Source organism: Lepisosteus oculatus, chromosome 12 (assembly GCF_040954835.1).
Source record: "Lepisosteus oculatus isolate fLepOcu1 chromosome 12, fLepOcu1.hap2, whole genome shotgun sequence".
NCBI lineage: Eukaryota > Metazoa > Chordata > Actinopteri > Semionotiformes > Lepisosteidae > Lepisosteus > Lepisosteus oculatus.
In genome coordinates, this window is record NC_090707.1 from 23,988,370 (window position 1) to 24,013,561 (window position 25,192).

At 36.2% G+C, this 25,192-nt stretch overlaps 1 protein-coding gene across 1 annotated transcript in view; it reads right to left on the minus strand.

Annotated features, from left to right (window-relative positions):
• ube2g2 (ubiquitin-conjugating enzyme E2G 2 (UBC7 homolog, yeast)) overlaps positions 1–25,192 on the minus strand; it is a 41,897-nt gene that overhangs the window by 5,234 nt on the left and 11,471 nt on the right. The window contains exons 2-4 of the mRNA XM_069196246.1: positions 25,124–25,159; positions 20,105–20,150; positions 3,870–3,988 (exon numbers count right to left, since the gene is read on the minus strand). Of these exons, the coding sequence (XP_069052347.1) occupies positions 3,870–3,988; positions 20,105–20,150; positions 25,124–25,159 (201 nt within the window). The remainder of the gene's footprint in view (positions 1–3,869; positions 3,989–20,104; positions 20,151–25,123; positions 25,160–25,192) is intronic.

A 25,192-nucleotide genomic window follows, 5' to 3' on the forward strand; every position in this document is an offset into this window, starting at 1 on the left:
TGGTAAAGGTGGATATATGACATGAAACTGTCAAACAGTTGGCAAAATGTGAGGAAATGTGAATGTGAATAAAATGTGTAATGACTTAAACACTTCCTGGTGTTGTGGCAGTAGAGCAAACTGTTTTAGCAGAGAAGGCCCTGAAGAAAACTCGGCACTCTAATCTGAAAAATCAAAGCAAACATGCTGTTATATCAGAAGGCACAGACCTAATGAGAAATGAATGATTATATCTCTGGTTAGTTTCTGCCAAACCAGGATAGGAATCCACTTTGCAATCAGATAACCCCTTCATTTTTTGTCTATAGTCTTATTCAGCACACTGATAAGACTCTAAAAAGGAAGTGGTTTATCTGCAATATTTCCTTAAGCACATAGAGTACTTATATCTAAGTGATCCAAAATACTGACAGTGAAAAGTTACAGTTCCAAACAACTGCAGGCCTGAACAAAGAGTGGGGCCAGAATTTAGTTCATTCCCTGGCAGGTCTTTACAATGTGTTATAGAATACAAATGTAAAATCATTCTCATCACTTATTAGACCATGAATCCTTGTGCATTAACAAAGCCTTACAATGGAATAGTCAGTGTGAAAATGTTTATTTCACAGAAGAGTTCTGAATCCCAGAACTCCCTGTTAAGACTGAAGGACCGGTGTAAGCTCAAATGTTTGAAATGGCAATAGCAGGCAAATACTAGTGAGTACAAATTGGAGGAGTAGTCCAATTGATCTAACATGGCTAATAGTGAATTCCTGACCACAGGCTTAATTTACTGCATGAACAAAGCTTCATCATTACTAAGGGAGAAGTTTAATATTCACAATCAAAAAGATTTTGCTTTGAATTAAAAAATGGTGAAATACTCAAACCCATTTGATGCATAATGAAGCAATGCACCATATCCCATATGTGAGGCACTGTCATCTCAAGAACTAAATGACAGAATCTGTATAATCGAGTGCCATTATTACTGAATACAGCACACATTGCTCAGGCATGTTTAGTGGGTGGCTATAGGAAATCAATTTCACAAGCTGCTTCTCAGTTAAAGGATTAAGATTTTTTAGACCCTTGATTTTCATTTTTATTTTGTGTAGGCATTATGTCAAGAAAGTTTATGTAGTAGTTTCCTATGGCAATCATCTTATGCAGTGTAATAACACAACACTGAAATAGGCAGGAAACATGTAAAATGTGTCATCTTGTCATATATAAAGATTTTCTCACAGAATGATAACTGGATCTGGGCCAAAACACTACAAGGTAAAGGCAACAAAATTAATTGTACCGCGGTATTCTCTTTATTCATCTAGACACCTAACAATTAACTCCAGTCTGCACCTATGCTACTGAACTCCACCTACTACCACTAAGAATTCCATTCACTGAGAAGGACAACAAGTTTAAATGCATTTTGCTTTAAATTAATGCCTTGCGACATACTCCTTTCAGAGGCCCTAGAGGAAGGTGCTGCTTTTCATGAAAGCTTACAGTGAACATCCAACCAGTTACCCATGCACAGGTAGCATGAATGCAGATGGACATAAAAAGAAAAAAAAGCAGTGAAAAAAAAGATACCAGTGCCTTTAATCAGAGGGACTTCTTATCAACCAAAACTTTCCTGACTTAAGATCAGCAATCTACAATAGTCTTCAAATTGTACATGCTGGTTGTTTAGGACAAATAAAAGGCTATTCACCTACCATTTAAAACAAATAGTCTTCTGTATCACTTTGAAACTGAGACAAAGCAAAAATCTTAAGCTTTTACTTAAATGGGTTTACTTTCAAAAATGTATGTTTACTGAAGTAGTATGTTCCCCAAAAATAAAACTAAAATTAAATTTTAACTTAATCTGTAATCAAAGCAACACTGATTTCAAGATAAATGTTACTTTTGATAAAGTGTCTAATCCTGGTCTTGCAGAGTTAGTGTCTGTGGAGTTTCATTTCAATTTACAGCATAAATTGATCCTGTTTAGTCAGTAGGTCAGTAGGACCAATTTAACATCTCCCAGCTTCAGGTACTACTTTAAAGAGACCTTGAAAACCTGCAGATACATGGGCCCTACAGGACTAGGACTGCATACCTCTGGTTTATACATACACATAGAATTTAAACTACATTGATTTCTGTTACATACTACAAAAGAACTTCAAAAGACCTTTAAAAGTGTTCTAGAAAGACTGAAAACTGATATAACTTCCATGAGACTTAAACACCTAAAGAGACATTAATTGTAGTGCTAATAGTAATGTAGTACCATTGGTTTATTTTCACATTTTAAGAGGTTTAAAAAATGTTTTTTGAGCCTAAAATAAAATCCTGTCCACATAGAGATCCAAGACTTTTCACACCTTTCCCACTCCAGGGACACTTAAGTTCTCTTTTTCAAAAGTCTGACCTCTCTTTCCTGTCAAAATACCCAAACATTTAGTTCTATCTAGCATTTAGCCAATTTATGTCCGTAACTTACAAAAGCGTTTGAAACTTGCTCTTTGTACTGACCTTCACCTATTCAGTAGGACACTGAAATGCTACTGGTAACTATTTTGAACAATTTCAATCTACATTTCTTAAACATTTAAAGCTTATTCCAATGTAGAACCATATTAAACCAAGTTTATCATGCCATCATTCATGACATACAGTATATTAATTATGATTTTAAGAGACCTTAAGCTAAATAGCATACATTTCTACAACTATCCAGAAATTAAACTTCAGTATGGAAGATAAAAAAAAAATCCAAATTAATATACTTAAGCACAATATTTTTCCTCAGGTGAGAGAATATTATATTTAACTTTAAGAACAAGACAGAGTATGCTGAAACAAGTATTTTTCAAATGTCAGCTCATGCTGAGAAGATTAATGATGGAGTGCCTACCAGAATTTAGGCACTCGTACAAATGCACCTAGAGCAGTTTTAGTAGAGTACTGGATGGCATGTTTCGAGGTTGGTTCACAACCCTTTGTAGATGGTCAAATACAGGTTTCAAAACACGAGGACTGATAAATTGAAGACTGAGCACAAGTTGCACAAGAGTGATACTGTAATTACCACCAGCACATATCAAATAGCACCATCATTAGGATAAAGAAAAAAAGTTGCAAAGTTTGGAATGTGCTTGCTACCTCTATCATTACCTGCAGCTTTAATGTGTGTCAATATCCTATAAAGGTCTTGATGTGGGCTTTTCAATAATTTTCCTATAATCATGAAAGCAATCTTTCATCCCTGTGGAAATAATGCATTGTTGCTATTTTCAACAATTAGATGGCATCAGAGAGGGATTAGGACTGGAAATGCGTGCAAGAAATTATTCACTGCCAGAAGTAATCCTTACATGAAAATCATTTTGGTGCCCTTATCAAACCTAAAGGCAAGCAAAAGCATTGAATAGGCACGAATGGCATAGGGCTTGTTTTTCTGCATTTTTATTGTGCATTACTCAATTACTGTCGGGGGGTACAAGCTATTATATGTAGCTGCATAAATAAACTATTCAGACTGTGGTAATCTGGAAAGGAGTTGGAATGAGCTTTGAAGACATAGAATAAGCATTTGTACACAGTAATCTACACTAAAACATTCACCTGGCAAGAGAAAAAAGAAATTCTTTATGCTTCAGAGGCTTCATTTGTTGATCATAACTGATTGGACAATGGTGTTAAATAGTAATTCCCACTTGAACCTGACTACTGATACATGTGGCCTCCATTAATCTCCTCCTAGAAAAACACAGCTGCATCAATGCTTCATGTCACAGATCTACAGTGTGATTGTTCTTTATTTGATAGCTAATATACAAACATATACAAAGTTTTTAATTGTGACAATGAGGAGTACAGGAATTGCTTACTGTTAGGATGAAACATTTCACAGGTAAATCTCATCTTCGGAGGACTGAGAGGGTAATCAGATGGAAAGCTCAGGATGGCTGGAAAAACACCTCCTTCAAAGCATGTATCTTCAGGACCCCTGGACAAAACAATAAAAAATACACACTTTGTATGTCAGTGGTTTACCACATTTAGATGCTAGAGAGACACTGTGCAGATTCATAACTTTGATAGTCATAAAGGTGGCAAAGCAATGAAAATGGAGAATGGAAAAAGTCCTTCTAGTCAAAGTCAATCTACCAAATTGAACATTGACAAATCCCAAAGCAGCTTGTGATGTCAATGTTTTATTCATTCAAGTTTATTCTGATTTTAGAGTAAAGCTAAATGAATAGATGGTGAAGGTTAAGGTGAAATGAATGTTAGTAGAGGTTAATGGAGATTCTCTGCAACAGACTCTCCCTATAAAAAAAGCAAAGAACAAACAATTGGGTCTCAAAAGTCTTTTTTCAGCATTTTACATAGTTTTCAGCATTACACTTCAATCCTCTCCTCCCTGCTTATTAGAGATCACACAGACATACAGTGATTATTCTACCAAACTGAGACATTTCCTTCAGTTGTGTGTGTTTTTTTAATACATGCTACTGTAGCCCCACAAACCAGAATACACAATTAGATCATTGTTGCTGCCAGCTATAGAGTTTGTGGGAAACAGGAAAACTCCAGTGTAAAAGTTCTGGGTATATATGGACCCATCGGCAAGGCACTATGATACTTAAGGAAGCATGAGTAGTTCTCACAATGATTCTTTGCATTTGGAAACAGAAAAGGCTCGGTAGATATAACAGTGAGAAAAGACAGGCTTGGGGTGAAGAACTCCAGAGTTGTTGAATAGAAATGCAGGCAGTTCCGTAAGATAATACTGTGGACTCAGGAATTATTGGCACCCCTTGATAAATATGAAGAAAAGTCATAATAAAATAAACCATAGGATAAGGACAGGGATTTAACATTCACATGTTTGGAGAATACTTTTTTTCTTTTTTTCATTTTTAAGGTTCAATTGTAAACAAGTAATGTCATTTTACTTGAAGAACATAGGTGCACCCTTCAAATACAATCTAACACAAAAAATAATATATTTATACTTTTTTTAGTTCAATTTTGCCTTAAAGAAATAATGTCTGTATTTGTACTGTTGACTTCCTAGTTCTTTAGGGTATAAAAATGACGAAATATGCAAAAAAAAACCTTTTGTCATCCATCAGCAGGGGGAATGCCAAAGAACTAACAACAGAAATGAGGCAAACCGTTGTTCATCTTCACAAAGTAAATAATGGGTACAAAAAATAAGTAAAACCTTAGAAATACGGATATCGAGTCAGAGCAATAAATTAAAAAGGAAGAGGATGCAAGCCCATCTTGTCCCCACGTACAGTGAGAAGGATGGTGAGGGTGGCAGAGAAAAATCCAAAGGTTTCAGTTAAAGGAATACAAGGATTGATTGCATCATCTTCTCCAAAACGACTATTCGACGACACCTTAATGCCAACAAGCTATTTAGAAGAGTTGCTAGAAGAAAGCCCCTACTGTTGCAGAAGAACAAATTGAAGTGCCTGGTGTTTGCCAAACACTATTGGCACTTTGACTGGGAGAGGGTGCTGCAGTCAGATGAGACCAAAATTGAACATCATGGGTATGTTTGGCGTAAGAATAGGGATGCATACTGTATACCGAAAAGAACATCATACCTACTGTAAAATTCAATGGGCGATGTTTGATGTTCTGGGTTGCTTTGCAGCCAGTGGTCCAAGGAGCCCTTGTTAAGATCAATTCCATTGCATCATGAATTCTCAAAAGTACCAGGATATTTTGGACAAAAACCTGGTTACCTCTGCCAGGAGGCTGCGTCTTGGCCGATGATGGATCTTTCAACAATGATCCAAAAGACTTTAAAATCAACAAAGAAATGGCTGGCATAAAAGACAATCAGTGTTTTGCCATGGCCATCTCGGTCTCCTGACTTGAACCCTATTGAAATCTGAAATCTGTGGTCTGAGCTGAAGAGGGCTGTCCATAAGCGCACACCTACAAACCTCACGGATCTGGGAAGGTTCTGCATGTAGGGATGGTCTAGGATCCATCCAAATGTGTTCAACAATCTGATAAAGCATTACAGGAAAATACTTACTGTCATTATCCTTGCCAAGGGAGGCTCCACCAAGTACTAAAAACAGGGGTGCCAATAACTGTGTTTCTTTTATTTTGAGAAAAATAATTTATAATGTAATAGTTTTTTTTGTCATGTTTGATTCGAATCATTAATTTAGGATAATTAATTAATTATGTTGGAAATATTATTTGCTTTATACTTTTTTTTTTATTCATATTTGTCAAGTGGTGCCAATAATTCCAGAGTTCACTGTAGGTCAGTCTTGCAACTATTTTACCATAAAGGAGAAAACATCTGGAACAGTAACAATCCATAGATTAAAATGTTATCTCTAATTTTGAAACGAGGATGATCAAATCTAGACCTGAAAGATTCAGAATTTTAATTTGTTTGCAAAAAACATTACCTAAAAGCTTTGCATAAAAACTGTAGAGAAGCATGACTTATCTCAACATATCACTATTATGTACTCTAGTAAATTCAATTTAACCAGATTCTGTATGTTAATTATTTATTAAGAGGAAATTGTTTGATGTTTAAATATTGACTATAGTAAGAGTCCTGAAAACAATTTTGATTAAAGTCATTTTTAATTACCCCCAAACAACAATACAAATTATTAATCCAAGACCATTACACAGTACATAAATTATGTAGGTCTTCACACAGTACTACAAACTACAAAACTGTTTTTTTAGAGCCATGAAAGGATTCAAATCTGACATAGAATTTGTGTTGTGCTGAGAAACTGCCATGCAAACACAAAGAGCTGGTATCAATACCAATGGACACATCTTGGGCCAAAACAAACAATAACAGAAGTTCAGCCAGTATGCTTTATTAGAGATTTAGTCATATTAAAGCTTAAAATTGCAACACAAATCTGTTATACTTACAAAACTGCAAAGGTTTTACATCAAAATTCAGTGAACTTGTTATTCAGTGAACAGGAGGCAATGAAACCCTTTCTAACATAACTGATCAGATTATATGACAGAGCACAAGAAGGAGCAAAGGTATTGCCATAACAGGACCTGACCTTCCAGCGAAAGAGATGAAGAGCTTACAGTTGTTTAATGAGCACATGTATCAGATGTATTAATTTAAACTGTATGAAAATTAAATTTAATTGATAAGGCTTTAGACATCTATTGTATTCATATACTTCTGAAAGACCCCAGTAGTGAACCAAATAAACAAAAACTAATCCTTTTAATTGTTCTTTGAAGCTTTGTGCCACATTTACAAAGGAGAGACATGAGTACTTTTCTCTGTGGTAAAGTACTGTACTAATGCTTTACTATAAAGATTAGAGTCCCTTTACTGAAGCTACAAAGGCTAGAAATACATACACTACCTTTGATATTGCCTTTACATAAGCCCATATACAACCCAGAAAAAAACAGTCACTTCTTTGAAGAAACACAAAGCAAATTCAGACTTTCAACCAAAAACATCTCAATACTCCAAGACATTGAAACTACGTGTAGTGAAGTGTCCTCTCCCATTTAAAATGTTTTACAGTGTTACATCTGTCTTTGTAACAGGCAGGTTTTAAGGATCAATCACCCAGGTGTTTGAAGTAGAACTCATGACATGGGAGCCATACAGAATCTGTTACTTAACCCATTCCCTCCTGTTGTTCCTGTCGGAAAAGTTTATTTAATTTACTGCCTCTATGGGGCTCTCACAGGTGTGTGATGGAAACTGAAATTTTCCATTTTAGTCAATCAGTCTTAATAAACCCTTTTTTAATTAAAATCGAAAATGAACATAAAAGAAACCAATACTATTACTACAACAAAAAAATATTTCTCTTTTCGGATGCCATATTTTGCCTAAATACTGTATGTCCACACCAAGAGACTTTAAAACACAACAAAATGAGTTTTTTGGAACAACAGCATTAGTTGCTTCACACTCTCAGTATATTTAGACCAAGGTTTTAAAAACTGTTTTAAGAAGTTAAACTTCTTATTGGAATAATTCAAAAACATTCTGCCATCAGCAAACCTTCCACAGTAATGCAGAAGAAAGCTTACATTTAAAGTATTCAACCGTGCAAGCATTCCAAACAGAATGAAACACCCCAAACAATCCATATAGACACTATCCCCCTTGGATTTCAAGAAAGGCAAAAAAAATCAAAAAGCCCTTTACCCTAATCATAATTCCAATTAAATTAACCAAACAAAACAGAAGATACCGGAATAGGATTGGAATTGTTAAAAGTTAATCCATCTGAAAATGTTATAACTTTAACTCCTACTGACATATATGTAATACAGTATGGTTATAATATGATTAGAATCCGAAACACCCCAGTCTCTGGAAAATAGCAACAATTAAGGGAGAAGAGGAACACGCTTTGCCATTTTATTTATTCCTTAAGTCCTCACTCATGCCCACATGCTAATGTCAAAAAAGTGAAAAGCCATCACCAGAACCAGAACATTTCTACATATTTCCAAAACTGCTTTTTACCTCCTAACAACCGTTTCCTTATTATCTTACAAAAATAAAAAAAGTGAGAACTTAAAAGGACAATACCATGATTCTCCTGTCAGTATGTACAGGTTCACTTGATGAATAATAAAGACAAAATGTGACAGGTTTATATGTGTTGTCTTTCAAAGAATCAGGCTCATAAATAACTTACAGTAACTTAAAAATAACTTACAACTTACAGGAATCCAGGAATTTCCTAATTTTTCTACACAAAGTGTATAAAGTCTTTTCTTCAAACAGTAACACAAAAAACCTGTTTAGAAGAAGGGTCTGAAAGACTTGAGAGCTGCTCAACTGATAGAGGTGCTTGCGCAAAAGCAGACTAAGTACTAAGATCACAGTATCAGACTGGATCATGTAATTAGTTAACTTTGAGGTCAATTCTACACATGACAGCGTGATTAGCTAATCCTGAGCTGGATTCCACAATTGACAGATTGTTGCTAAAGTACGATAGTATTACTGATGCCTCCCCGATTTGGGGTGCTGTCATTGAAAGACGTTAAGAACGTGTTAAAAAGATGAGCGGCTCAAAGGGGGGCAAATCAATGGCGATGGCCTACACTTCCTTATTCTTCCCTGAGTATGGGTGCAGGGATCATTTTTGCCAGGCTTGACATGAAAACACATAACTATTAAATTTCAAGTTGTGCACTGTGCAATCTTACCAAGACGTATATGAAGATTCCAAATTTAAAAAAACAAGACTGAAAATCCATTTAAAACAGAGAAGAGAAGCCACTTCTTTACGGTTGTGGGAGTATGAAACAAGTTGCTAATGTGACACCCAGGCTTCTTTCAAAAAATGATTACGGAGATCCTTGGTTCAACCGTTACTACTTACAAACCAGCGACAGTACATGGGAAGAAAGGCTTCCCCTCATTTGTAACCATTCCTGTGTTCTTATGAATGCTCTCTAAAGAGATTAGAAAGCATTATTTCCTGTTAAGAGGGTGGCAAGGTGGTACAGAAGTTAGTACTGCTGCCCTGCTGCTGGGGTTCTGGGTTCAATTCCTGGGGTGCTATCTATCTGCCTGGATTTCGTATGTTCTCCCTCTACATACTGGTAGGGAAGGTAATAATATCTTTATTGCCGTACTGACTTCTGGAACAACTGGCCCTGGTATGAGTACATGCGTGTTTGTGTCTGTGTGCCCTGAGATGGATGCGCAAGGATACATCCTGGACGGAACATGCCTGTTGCTTGCCACCATAGACTCCGGCTCCCATGCGACCCCATATTGGACAAAGTAGTTAGAAAATGCACAATTTCCTGTTAACATCTTAAATCCGAGATTGATCAGTAAACAGTAAAATACAAACTATTGCCTAACTACAAAGGCAAAACTGAAAAAATGTGCAAATTCAATTATAATACAGGGATTCTTTTTGGAGACCTTACCCACCCCCAATTTTTATCACTTGGTCTTCAATGCAGCATAGCTATTCATTCGTACACCTTTTCAGTCTTTTAATTCTGTTTTGCATTTATTGCTTTACTATTTCACTGTCCGTGTTTCTTGTTACCAGGATGGACTGACGGCAACAAAGGTAAACTTAAGTTTTTAAAAATGCATCCAAATGATGTACTGATATGCTTAGTTATTGTGGAGCTGTTTATCAGACACTTTTTCAGCTTTCACCATTACAACATACAAGCGCATATGATCAGGCCGCATGCACAGATAGAAAATAATCAACTGTCACAAAACTTTTGGCCAATATTGGCTTCATCTGTTCAGGAGTACAAAAGGATGCCCATGAAATCTATCCAAAACATGTTCAGTCAGTAAGGCAGGGTAATAATACTTGTATTGCTAAGACCAAGTATTATCTACCAAACAGATTTATTCAAACTTATCTATGTATTTATGAGGCAATCCTCAGCAAACGGAGGATGATCAACATTGACGGTGCCAGTGACTTCTCAAACATGGTTAAGTTAGGCAAAAGTAAGAGAAACAAGTAAAAGTTTAATTCCATGCTGAAAAAAAGAAGAAAGAAAACACAACATTGTTTTCTTCCTTCTTTTTTTCAGCACAGAATAAACCTATTACTTGTTCCTTTGCAGCCTACGTATGCTGATGCAGCTACCCACCTGAACTAAAAGTGACAGAATACAATCTTGAATCGCACATTAAAGAATCAGAAATTGAAGGCAGATCAGTAAGAGCACCTGCTTTCTAATCATACTGATGGGATATTTGTTAAAGAATAGACAAATTATGCTTATCTACAAACTGCTTACCTACTCAATAAATCATGGAAAAATGAACAAAGGAACCCCCATCACCTCTCGATCCGCGGATCACAAAGAAGATTACGTAAAACTCACCTGTGAATTTCATTTGGTTCAGCAGTATTGAAGTATATCAGGAATACGTTCTATGTTAAGCATTAAACATGTACTGACTGGTTCATATGTTATTTACCAAATGTTTTGTTTGGATTAAGGAAAGCTTTGTCTTAAATGCAAAGGAAAAACATCCATTTAACAATGACTAACTCTGATCATAGTGTAACACATATTACAGAACAATCTCTAAATAGAGATAGACATTTTTACCTTTATGAATACTCTATACTTAAAGCACTTAACAAAATTAACATGATCAAAAAGAAAAAACACAGGTATCATCTTTTTACTGTGTGTGTGGGCCATAGACATGTTCTCCAAAAGTGAATGTGATACTGTTACACTGAGTAAGAAAAGCTTTTCAAAGTATTTCCTGGATCAATACAATAACCATTACTCAATGGCTTCAGCTCCTAAAGATGATTTATCTAATTCTTTAAAGTTATGCAAACAAGGATGAGTGCCAAGATTTAAGATGTATTACAACTGCATCCTTAACAACAGCTTAAAATACTTTGTGCAAGACACCTACAGATTTGACAGTCATGCAGCTTTACTGTTATTTACCTGTAATTACTAGCATAATCAGAAAACTCCCAAATGTTCCGATTAAAAAAGCTGGCACAACATTATTAAGATAAATGGGAGATGTGTGCCATAAGTCAAATTTCCTGTTTTTTTTTTTTCTGAGAAAATACACTCCACTTCAGAGTTATTCACACCACATGTAATAGAAACAAAAAGGTTCATGGATTGTTTTATGTGTTTTTGTTTTGCTTCAGATTTAACAGAATTTGTGTTATGTAAAATGCACAAATAATAAAACAAGGTAAAAATAAATACTACATAGGTTTAAAATTCAAGAATATCAATGGTTTGTTTGATAAATGCCAGGTCCCTGAGCCAAGCAATACGTTCTGGTCTACCTGCTTGAGGATGTTTAGTCCTCCACTGAGTCTGTGGATTAGGCAGGCCTCTGGAATTGATGCATAGTTAGCTCCATCCCACAGGAACAAACAGGGCTTGCGCTAATTCCCCATCTATAGAGGTTGGCAAGACGAGGACCATGACCAGTCCTAAAATCATTGAGAGTGGATCACATTTGTTTGGAAACTAAAAGCTTGGAGGTGTTGGGTAGGGCATGTGATGAGATGCCTGTTTGTTAAATCCGGTGTTCCCCATGCTTGAGCCCAGGTGTAGTCTGCACTGAAGTCTTGATGGAGAGGATTTTTCCAGGTTGGCTTTCCTGAAGGCAGACATGTTTTTGGTAGATTAAATGTCTTCTGTTAGAGACAGGTGGATTGGATTTTTCCGTGATTTGACTTTGGCTGTTGTTGTGCTCCCAGAAGGTAAGCATCCTGTCTCGGCCAGAGTGGGAGCCAATACTGATCCCTGAGAGAGTCTATTTCTCTGTCATTTCTACGTACAGTAATTGCTTGCTACCAAAGGTGAACTCCGAATTGTCTGTTGCTTAGCAGCATTTGGATTATTTCATGATAGTAGAGTGGAGTTCCATACTCGGTCTTAGGCTGGAATGAGATCAAGGAACACAGCATCCGTCTTCAGGTTTTTCTGAAATATCAATAGTGCCCTAGAGGAGTAGGTCCAATGTTTATAGCAGGTGTTATGTTTCACATGCTTTAGTGAATTTTATACAGTATATGTGACGCATGAAAAAGAGCTTGTATATTTCTGATGAAACAGGTACAGGAATAATTTCTGCTGTACTGATTGAAACTGTTAAAAAAATAGTCAAAAGATCCAGAAAGCATATTAATACAGTATAGTTTAAATGTATTTCTCATACAATAGTGTTTGGGGTGGAAAAAAACATCCATCATGATTTAATGGACATTCTGCAATAATGGAAGCACAAAAAACACGAGGGTCACCTTTATTCACAGCCCTGTTTTTAGTATTTTTAAAAATTCTCCTCTGGAGAAGATTATACTGACAAAACACCTCCAGTACTGTATTATGAGAACCTGGCACTTCTGATAGGGATTTCAGAAATAACCGTCAGGTCATTTTGTTTTCATTAGTGAAATGCTTTTCTGGCTTGATTGGATTGAGGTTTGGTGATTGAGATGATTTCAATCAAGGGTTACAATTTCAGTCAATCAAGAACATTTAATTTGTGTGTACTGAACCATATCTTGACACATATTTCTGCATATTTTGTTGCACTTTTCAAAGACGAGAATTTTTTGTAGATATTTTTGTTACATTCTATTTAAATTTTGTTCATTGTCATGTTGCAATGTCTAATTCTGGCAAAGCTTCGTTTCTTGGCAGAAGAAACCAGGTTTTAGGTCAAAATGTCCAGCCATGTGATTATGTTAATAAGGGAATCCAGGACACTTAGATGGAAAACAACACCCCAAAGGCATGAGTATATTCTCAACATGAACTCTGCCTTCATTGTACAAAATGCAATGCTAATATTGTTTGTATAGATTCTTTTAATGGTGGTGGTTAACGGCCGCTTGTCCGAAGTCTGCGGAGAGTTCTCTAACGTTATCCACAATAACGCATGCTATCACTGAATGTCTTTTATGTGCTGCCTCCATTTACACAAAACCTGCCGAGGCCTCTACATAGTTCTGCATACTTTGTTGCACTTTTCAAAGACGAGAATTTTTTGTAAATGTTTTTGTTACATTTTATTTAAATTAAAGGTATAATTAAATGTGTGAATAATTGTGGCCCTTGTATCCTCAGGAATTCAGTTAATTTATGACATAACTAAAATATTTACATACTCTTTGGAGAAGCTCTAATTCTTAATTTATTCCTTGCATTTTGGATTGTTTCTGTCCTTGTAGTATCCAAATTCCACCGTAAGAAAGGCGAGCTGATGGCTGACTACGCCCGTGTAGACTCCACAATAAACTTTTAAACTTTTAAAAAGTAAACGTGTTTTATTCACATTCACTTTGGTTTCGTCAACAAACAAACAAAAAAAAGTTTTCCACAATACCATAACTATTCCTTAAAGCTCAAGTAAACTAAACACGCACCTACACAAGCACACCAGAAACCGTTGTGCTCTAATTTCCTCTGAAAACTTTTAGAATTTACATGAATGAACATCGGCGTTTGGCCATCTTAAAGGCACACACAATGTAAATAAAACAATGTGGTTTTCAAATAGTAGAATATCAACATATTTACAGGATTGTTTTTAAAGGAATATAACCACATTAAAACACCCTATGGCTCCTATAGCCCTAATCAAGAGAAAATAAAAGTAAATTATATTTAAATGTTAAAAATTAAATGAACTTGAATTAAATACTAATGGGTAATTAGGAAACCAATTAGATTTAGATTACAGATATAGATTTAAAAACTTTACTGGAATCTGTATACCAGATGTTTAGTGTAAAAGTGCACAAATTTAAGTGTGTTTTTTTAGAGTACATGTAAACCTAGCACAATAGGCTGAATGAAATGAATCCTTACATTTGTCAGTCTGATTAAAAAAAGATGCAATGCAACAAAATATTCTATCCATAAATTAATGCATCCTTTATCAAAGAGCTATGCATTTCTTGTAAGGATTACAGCAACCTGGAAGCATATGACAAAAGGCAAAACGACACTTCAGATGGGAAACCAGTCCATCAAAGGGCACACACAAGTACAGTTAGGAGATACCAATTATCCCATCCATCAGCTCTATGGAAGGACACTAGAGCACCCCAAAAAGACTTGCACTAATATCAGGAGAGCATGTAATCTCTACACAGGAGGTACCCCTGCTTTGAACTTTACCCAAGATCCAAGAGTTGTAAGACAGCAAGCGCTAATCACCATGCAGTCCACACCCCTACTTCATTCAAATTTCACAAGCAAATCCTGTGGTTTATTTTCCACTCCCAGATTTATCATGCTGTTATACATATTAATCATTCACAAGAAAAATTGACTCATCACTCCTGCCATCTAATTTCCTTAAGAGTCCCAAACCTGCTCAGCAGGAGAGGAAACCATTAATTATCTTCCTTGTTTTGACTGGCAACAATCTATACTTAAAACTGTATCTCATCATTAACCAGCTGTTTTCAGTCGCAGCATCTGTTGTTTTTGTACATTGTCCAATATATGTTTACACATTGAAACCTTGACATCAGTTTGACAACTGGATCATGTTTTCTGCATTTCTATAGCCATTTAGATAAACATTTGACCCTTTAGGCTCTTATTCTAACTTTTAGATCTTTAGGCTTTTATTTTAACAATTAACAGAGATCCCAGGACAGAAAAATAAATGTTTTGTAAAACTGCGACTAACAGTATCTTGACTTAACTGAAAGGGTTACAAAGGTATAATGCAATGCTCCAGAAAAGTGCAATGTATTTTCTAATGATTAAATATGCAACAGCACATTTGGGGAAACTAGAGATTCTTCTTTAACTATTATCAAGACATTTCTAAAAGTCAACTGAGACAGGAAAAACCCACTGACTAGATAATTGCTTATTTACACCCACAAAAAGGTCAGTAAAATCAAACTAAGAAGATCAATACATCTTCCATCTATTACATATAAGATTATGGAAACAATGATTAGACCTTAACTAGAAAATAATCTGTAACACAACAGGATTCTAGGGGATTGTCAATGTAACTTTAGAAAATGTAAATCTTGCTAAACTGGTTCAAGTAGGTAAGAAAAACTTAATATATTTACTCAAAACATAAAACAATCATCTTTTACAGAAAAAACATCAACACCCCCACTACCTCCACTAATCCTAATCTTGTTGTTACTATTCCCTCAAACCTTTCCCTTTCACAGGATGAGCTATCTCTTCTCAGCAAAGGCCTCAGTCTTGTACCAGTCCCCAAGACACTGGACATCCCCCAAACCCAAGTTGACCTCAACTGCTTATACCACATGATTTGACTCAGCACAAATTGGCAGCTGACAACAACCCAGTTAACAATCCTATTAAAAATATCAATCTTAAACAGAGCTGTTGGACTCCTCCTTCCAGCCATTTTCCATCAGTAGATTACTTCATTAATCAATGCAACAATCAAGCTCCCAACATCCCTTCCACAACAAGGAAATACATATTTTACCTCCTCCCCAAAATCCACAAACTCAACACCCCCAGACCCCCCATCGTCTCAGCATGTGACTGTCCCACAACTCACATCTCAGCCTTATCAGACCACTGGTTGAAGGGCTTCCTTTATACAAGGACACCAACCATACCCTCCAACTTTTTGATGATTTCCAGTTTCCGGGCCCAGAATGTTACATTTTTACCATGAACATTACATCCTTATACACCATCATTGCCGATAATGATGGTCTTACAGCCCTCAAGCACACACTGGACAAGCACACAGTCCTTGATCCACCCACCCAAACTCTTGTATGTCTTGCGGAATTGGTCCTTACACTGAATGCTTTCTCATTCAATAACCTTTCGTATCAGCAGGTTAGTGGACTTACCACAGGCACCAAGATGGGACCCAGCTATGTCAATATTTTTGTTGGCTGGGTAGAAGAATGCTTCCTCAGTTCCTTCACTGGCTTTGTCCTTGACCTCTACAGAAGATACATCGATGACTACCACCACATGCTCTAATGACCAGCTAGAGCATTTCCTGCATCACTTCCAACAACTTTCACCCATCCCTCAAATTAACAGTTAACATATCTTCCACTACTCTTCTGTTTGTAGACATAAACCTATCCATTAACCATCCATGATTCTACTTCTGTCTATTACAAACCCACAGATTCACACAGCTATCTCCTGTACAGCTCATTTCACCCCACACATACTAAAAATTCTCTCCCTTTTTCACAGTTTCTCAGGCACCGACTAACTTTGCCGTGATGACATGGATTTCCAAAATACACCTCAAAACCCTTAAAATGCACTTTTTTTCATTAGAGGATACTCCACCCATGTTATTGACAGGGCCCTTCCCGAGCCAACAACAGCCCTCAGATAATCAACTCAATTAGGAACTCTTGGCCTCACAACCACATTCCATTGGTGCTTCCCTACCACCTTAAAACCCTTTCTATCCCCAGAACCATTAATAACAACTTCCCCACCTAACAGGATGATTCCTCTACTGGTACTGGAAGACTGTTTCAGGTAACATGTCAGGGTGTGAGGATCAAAGATCTCTCCAAGCCCAAAGTTTCCCATTTCACCTCTAATGGCTATATCATACTGATCTCTCCATCTGTGTTCTCAGAGGGATTTCAGAATTCTGCAGAAAGACAACCGAAATCCTGAAACTAGGATCACACCTATCCCCTTCTCTCAACGACAGACTTGTTTCCTTCTAATCCTCTCTATTCATTTGCAGGTTTCGACTTCACACCTCTCTTCACTTCTCTTCGACTTCACATCACCACCAGAGTGTCGACTCTGCTTATCTCCTGCCCTCGTCTCCTCTCCACTCCCAGCTTTTGTTCTCCCATGCTTTATCAACTGCCAATTTTCCTCTCTGCTTCTCTCACACTCAAAGAAGGCTCCACAGCTGAAATGTGGGCTTTCTTTTCTTCTCTTTTCAGCATGGAATAAACCTTTATCTGTTCTGTTGCTAAACATGTTAGAGTTATTTTAAAAACATCAATACAGGAAATTATTACAGAGCACATTTATTTTTTCAGAAGGCTTTTGATAAATGTTTTTTGTTAAAGGTTAATTCTCAGTAAACATTCAAGGAATTGCATGTTTTTTAAAAGAACAACTAGTCAAATCATAGGAAACTGAGTACAGATAAGGGGTGAATACTCAACATTGGGAAAAATCCTCAGTGGACTATCGTGAAAATTGGGTTGGGCCACTGCTCTTCCTAAATTATATTAATGATCTAGATTCTGTCATTGTTCAAACCAGTTATGATTAAGTTACATATAATGCTAAAAAGCAAGAAATATCAAACTGTGGAAGCTGCAAAAAAATCCAAAAAGACCAAGACTAGGCACACAACTGATGGATGATATTTTATGTAGCCAAGGACAGAGTATTACATGCATGCAGCAAAAATGAACTATATGATGTAAAACTGAGCTTCATAAAACCACAAATTAACATTTTTTCATTTCTAGTTATTTTAATTTTCCAAGAATACAAGGTAATAAACCTATTTAACATCACACCAAACTTTGTAATGAGGAAACAGTTCTGAAAAGTCTTCCCCACCTGTAAAGCATCACCTTAGCTATTTACTAAACATCATGCTTTGATTTATAAACATTTAATTCAGTGGAATAATTTTCAGTTCCTCAGTACTTAAAATCATGACTCCTCTATACAAAGTTTCTTTAATCATATTTTTGTCTATTTAATACAATCTAAATTGAATGTTATGTGGAACATAAAAATGTTTACTACTATTAAATAGTAGAATAAGTATGAATACTTACAGAGTTCAAACTCTTTGTATGCTCTGCAAATTTTAGAGATTAATTCTTCAAGAATGTTGGCATGCCCTTTGTCGTTACCCGTATTATTTTACTGTTTCTCAGATACCTTTTCCAGACAGATAAGGAAAGGCTTAAAAATACAAATTGCAGGCTAGTAGAGTGCAGTCAATTACAGACAGCTCTGGAATGAAACTGCATTATGTCTGGAAACCATTAATAACTGGGCATGCAGTACTTGATCTGGTTTTACAAGTACAGCTTATAAAATGTTTCCACATTATTACCCATAAAAAATACAAAAACTTTAAAATGTAAAAGAATGATGTTAAATAGAACACAGTTTTGTTTATTGAGTAGTGGCTATGAAATTGCATTATTTTCAAACATTTTAAGAAGTATGTGTTGTGTGGTACAGGTCACGAGCTCCAAAGTAATGTGCTCTAAAACCGACAGGCAGTCCATCCACTATTAGAAGCAGCCAAAGCCTTATGTGGATTACATGCTGAAACTGGACAGACCCTTGCTGAGTTGCAAGCAACCGAGTGCAGTATCATTTTTAAATATTTAACAAAAGTACACGTCAATGAGATGAAAATAATGTTTGTACAATGTCTGCAAACAACTTTTTTCCTGGTCATGAGTCGATTAAGATGACAGAGGGGAATATATACATAAATAAATGCATTCATAAAGACAAATCAGGGATAATTTTAAAGCATGAAATGTGCCAGTAACGAAAGAATTTTGAAAAAAAAAGAAAGCAGTTTGTTCTCTTTATACATAGTGTATATATAGTGCTGACACATAGGACACAAAAGGGAAAATATCACGTGAAGTAGCTCTTGGACAAATTTCCTTAAATTTTTAACCAAATAACTATGCCTACACCTCCTTAAGAAAGTAAAATGTATCATTTATGAAAATGAAGAGGCTACAACCATGTGAGCATATATAAATACACAACTCACAAGGATTAGTAGTGAATAGAACGATGGCTGAAAGATGTTTATTTGCATATTACAAAAGCTCTATGTGTTCTCAAGAAGTATATGGTCCAGTGGACGACAGAAAAAAGTATTTTAAAACAAGGAGTGTATTTATGGTACACATTTTAAAGAAGCAAGGTGAAATAACTTAAGGCTTTGAACAGAACCAAACAATGCACAAATGAGAAATCAGCTGCATAGCTGTAAAGTAAATGCATAGTTGGTTTATCTTGGCAGAACATTCTTTACCCTTTATTTTCATTTTGTCTGGATTACGTAATTATTGCTCACAGCTGCCAAATGAACAATAATAATTCCTTCAATTTACATAGCACTTTTCTGGACATTCCCCTCCACCATTACCAATGTGTAGCACCCACCTGGATAATGCAACAGCAGCCAAAGTGCACACAGTACACCCACTACACATCAGCTATTAGTGGGGAGAATAACAGAGTAATGAAGGCAGCTCATAAATGGGGATTATTAGGAGGCCATGATTATTAAAGGCCAGAAAAAACATGGCATAACAGTGGATTTGAAATGACTCTTGTTTACAACACCATAAGAAAGAAAACATACTATTTTTTCAAAGTGGAAAAATCTGCAGAGATCAAAGGTAAATGTAAATATCTGAGATGTATCCGACTGCTGTATTTTGTGACACTTCTTTGTAATACCTGTCTTGCTGAAATGGTTTTTATCCTGGATGTTTAAAAAAAGCACATTTTAATGTATAATTACATTGCCTTATCAAAAGCACATAGGAAACAAATGACATAATAAATTATGCAGAAACCAAAGGGCAATACTTACATGATAAGAGCTTCCCATTCAAAGAAATTCTCTTCATTAACAGGACCTGTTAATTTGCAAAAGTAAGGGATAGTGAATTGATTTACATTGAAACCTTAAAACAGTATTAAGGTCATTTCATTTTTGGTATTTGCTTCTTTTCTGCTTTCGTGCTCCCTCTTCTATACGTCTCAGTGTAACACAGTGAAGAAGTGAATGTAGTTACCTCTTTCAATATTAAGTCATCCATTAATTTTCTAACATTTTCTTCCAATTCAGTGTCGCGGGGCGGCCAGAGCCTATCCTGGCAATCAACTGGCGCAAGACCATCACAGGCAGACACGCACACTCACATGAGGGTCAGTTTTCCCAGAAGCAGATATCAGTATGTTTTTGGACTTTGGGAGGAAACCAGGGCACCCAGAGGAAAACCACACGAAAAGGGAAGAACACACAAACTCCACACAGACAGCACCCGAGGTCCAGAATAGAACCATGACCGTGCTGCAAGGCAGCAATGCTAACCACTGTGCCACTTTGCTGCGTTTAATACCAAGTCATTCCTTAAAAAAGTAATCACAAACAACTTGAGAAAAAATTCCACACGTTTTCCTTGGAAGATATGGTGACAGTGTAACAGTTTAAGCGCAAGTGACAATCCATCCATGAGAAAAACGGAACCCTTTTTTGTCATTTCTAAGCACATGGATGTTTTTTTTGTCATTTCCACATGGACGATTCTGATGCTTCTCAAAAGCTGTCATTACCATAATTTGAAAGCAAGGAAACCCCCAGACTTGAAAAGAAAGTCTCTCAGAGGAAGTGGTGGAAATATCTGTCATGTTCCTGTTACGCCCATATTTGTCATGCAATGTTGTTCACCTTAAGTAGACATTTTCCTTTGTAACCAATCTGTCAAGATTTTTGATGTGTTGGCCATCTGCATTCTCCTCAAGACTTTGTCCCTTATGTACTAGCTGTTGACTGCCAACAGCAGTTTAGCTCCAGAACCTTCCGAATACACCTCTGGGACAGCTTTTAGAAATCAGTAGAAATCATTGTATTCATATTAAATTTATCATTCAGCTGGATCATTATTTCTTGATATAGAAAACATCATCATGGTTTAATGGTGTACATTAGAAACACTTCTTTTAGCCTCACTTTCATCGTTCCCTCAAACTTCTTTACCTTTTGTGAAACTTAAGTCTTTTGCCACAACCCACTGATGATTCCAGTTTTGTATCCAAGACCTTTTTTTCCATTGTGATGTCTTCAAGAACCCATTCAGCTTCAAAACTTCATGTTGCTTTTAGGATGTTTATTTTAGACCACAAAAGGGCTGGATTCTTTGTTTGCAGAGAGCTGAGAGCCCTGATTACCACCCCATTCCCACCCTGTCCTCAGCAGTACTCAGCCAAATGTGTGCCACCACTTGGGGAATCCCAGCTGCAGTCATCTAGTGACTTAACATGTGTTGCTCATGCATTGGATCATAAAAGTGCCTTGGGTGAGCCATGTGGGAACACCCTCTGTCTGCTTTTTATGTTACAAGGGGACTTCTTAGATTCCGTAGTTCTCCACTGCTTCAATTTAACAGGCGAGTATATTAGATTAGGAAGAAATTTTTCATTGTACAGATGTAGCCATTCAAAATGCGCGGTAAAAACCTGCGGTACAGTAACCTACCCGCAGGGCACCGCGGTAAGTGATTGGCTGGCCAAAATGACCGACAGGGGCACTCGTGGTGCATTGGTTGGTAGTGAAAAGATTTAATCATTTAATGTCTTTACTGTGCACATTTTAATCCGCTTAGTTTTGAATATTTATATGGAATTTTACCACTAAAGGGAAATTTTAGTAGCTGAGCATAAAAAGAAGAGGAGCATAACACATCTGAAGGTCATAAACGATATTAATTTAGGAATATAAACATTACTGTATGTACATAAACTGTACTGTGTATGGCTGGTCTTGATAGTTTAAAGAAAAAATACACACCAGTCTTCCATTTCTCCCTAAACATTTTAAGCATGAAAGTTTTATGAAACGGTACCCAAATATGTGATTGCTGTATAGAATGAATTTTAATTTTAAAAAATTATTTAACACGGAAATTAAGCTGTTTACATCTTCCGACTGAGAACAGTCACCCGTTGCTACCCAACGCAGAAACACAGCCACTAACTAGCAAAGAGAGGACATTAGCTAGCCAATATGATAAAGAAATAAATGATTATTTTGTTTATTTCTTTTGCACATTTATTTGAACATTTCCATCGATTGTACAAGCACTTGGAAACTGTCCAATCCCTAGTTTGTAATCGTTATTTTCAAATAAATGTTTGCAAAGTCATGTATTTTAAAAATCTTAAGATTTTTATATTTATGTCTTTATTTAGTGGTTTCATTAGTGACAAAGGCTAAACTTTCTTGGAAAAATGTCTTTTATGTAAACCATGTTTGCTATTAATTCATTCAGGGCTAAAATATGTTCATTGTCGTCTAATGAAAGAAGGGTTCCTTTCGCCGTAGTTGGGATGAAATTAGAAGCTTGCCAGGCCCGGATTGTTACACCAACGCATTAGCATGTTAAAGCGATTTCATTGAGGAGCCTAGCCTTTAACTAGTAAGTACTGTACTTACTGGGTTTTTGAGGGGGGGTGGTGTCTTTCTTTGGAAATCTCGCCTGCTTCTACTTTGAAAATACTTGTGAAACCGGTTTAATTAGTCACAGCCAGCACTCCCGCAGAGAGGGGGGTTGTACTTGCAGTGTATACAGTAGATGGGAAAGCCAGAGCCGACCTCTACGCCGCCCACGTGTTATGCTCTTCGTTAATGTCTAAGCCGGAACACATCATTATATCTCATTTTGTATTTCTTAAAAAAAAAATCGTTTGCCCAGCCTAACAATAGTATTATTGTTATTGTTTTTAACCTGTAAAGCGCTTTGAGGAGCCACCTTTAAAGGCGCCATATACAATAAAGTTCATTATTATTACTATTGTTAATTTGCTGGACAGAGAGGTGAACATTATTACAAAGAAGACAAAGATAGCGATTTACGTTGCATTGTGCATTGTGCTGCTGTAATACAGTTTTAAATAATTAATAGTCTAAACAGTATCAGCTTTATTTATGGGTTTTAAATAAAGGCGATTTAAACGCCATTTAAATCAATATAAATGTTAATATTGTAACGCCTAGGTGACTATTCATTGTTATTAAAATGACTTAAATTTGATCATGTTGTGATATTTAGAAATATAAATTTGTTTGGTGCGAGTGAGGTTTTAATTAAGCTCTGACTAAGGAAACGTTTATTTTTTTCAAAGAAATGTTTGTTAAAAAAAAACAGTAGGATTTGATTACAGACCATGTGACATGGGAGTCAGGAACCTAACCCACAGCGCCACCGGCAAAGTCACGTGCAGAGTGCTGAAAAAGCACTACAGAAACACTATCAACAGACAATGTACAGCGTGTACTATTCTTGTGTTGCGGTACATGAATATAATTATATCATTATTAATTTCTTTAGATACGCGATTCCATATTATATTCCCTTTTAATCAAATTCTAAAAGTATGCTTGTTGACTTCGGTATCACGTTAGTTAAAGACTTCGATGCTTAATGTTTAGGGAGAAATGGAATACTGGTGTGTATTTTTTCTTTAAAGTACCGAGACCAGCCATATACTGTAAGTTTAAGTTCCAAAATTAATACCGTTTATGGCCTTCACACGCGTTGCAGTATGCTCCTATTCTTTTTATGCACAGCTACTAAGATTTCCCTTCAGTGGTAAAATTCCATATAAATGTTCAATACTTAAACGGGCACAGTTAAGACATTAAATATACATATACATACTGTATACAGTACAGTTTGCATACAGTAATATGTTTATGTTAATCAATCTAACCTAAATCAATCTCTTCTATGAGCATATGAAAAGCATGGTGAATCAGTTCTCAAAAATTACTGTACTTTGCATGATTGGAAACAAATATGTGATTGCGAAATGCTGTGGTGTTACTTTTACAAAGACAGTCAATGAAAAAAAGAACGTGGACAAAGGCAATACTTTGTTTACAGCTTGTCCAAGGTCATTCATTATTAATACTATTAGTAATATCTTTGTTAAAGACTTTGATGGCAACAGCTCAAACATGAGAGGTTGAGCTTTATTAGCTCCACCTTGCGGAAATTCCGGATACTGTTATTTTAATTGCAGTATTATAGGAGAATTTACGGTAACTCGCGGTAGACCGCGTAAAGCGCACCGCAAAATAATGCGGTATCGCCCGCGCATTTTGAATGGCTGCATCTGTATTAGGTTTCACTTCCAATGATTAGCCCCTAAATCTCTGCTATGCATCAACCATAGGTGAACACAGGATTAAATGTTTAAGGAATGTAGATAATGGTGTAGGATAAAATACATTCTAAGGTTACACATTTTAAGATGGGCAAGATAAGAAATATGGCGGTTTTGTGACTGTTCACATTTTTCACATACAATAATAGAATGCCAAGACCAAGGTAGCCCTATGTGAAACAACACCAAAACCTTCCAAATACAGAGTAAAATACAGTGACAGTAAAGTCTGATGTACCTCAGGGTGTCAAACAGTCCTAAAAAGTACAGTGTAACCATTTCCCTGAATGCCTGCATGGAGATTTTTATTACAATCAAAGGAGAAGTCAAATACGTCCTTTTGCCAATAGACTTTATATGAAATGACACTACTGCGTAAGATAAATTCTCAAGTTGTCCTCAATATACGTTATATGTTAGGAATGGGACTGCATTCTCACAGATCTCAGTCCCTTACGTTTTCCCACATGATGTGCAAGAATATGACTGTTCCCCGAATGCTGTAAAAAGTACAGCCATAAATAAATGTCTTATTCATATCCTCCACTGTTAGGTATAGTACAATACCTGAGAAACTGCACATTAAAGAATATATATACAAATGTAACAGATAGCCACAAGTGTTTTCTTGTAGCTCCAAAGTGAAGACCAGCATATTTACCTGCCACTATTCCTTCTGGCGGGTTGAGTGTTAGCTCTGGAAAGAAAGAGAACAGAAGATATTAAACAC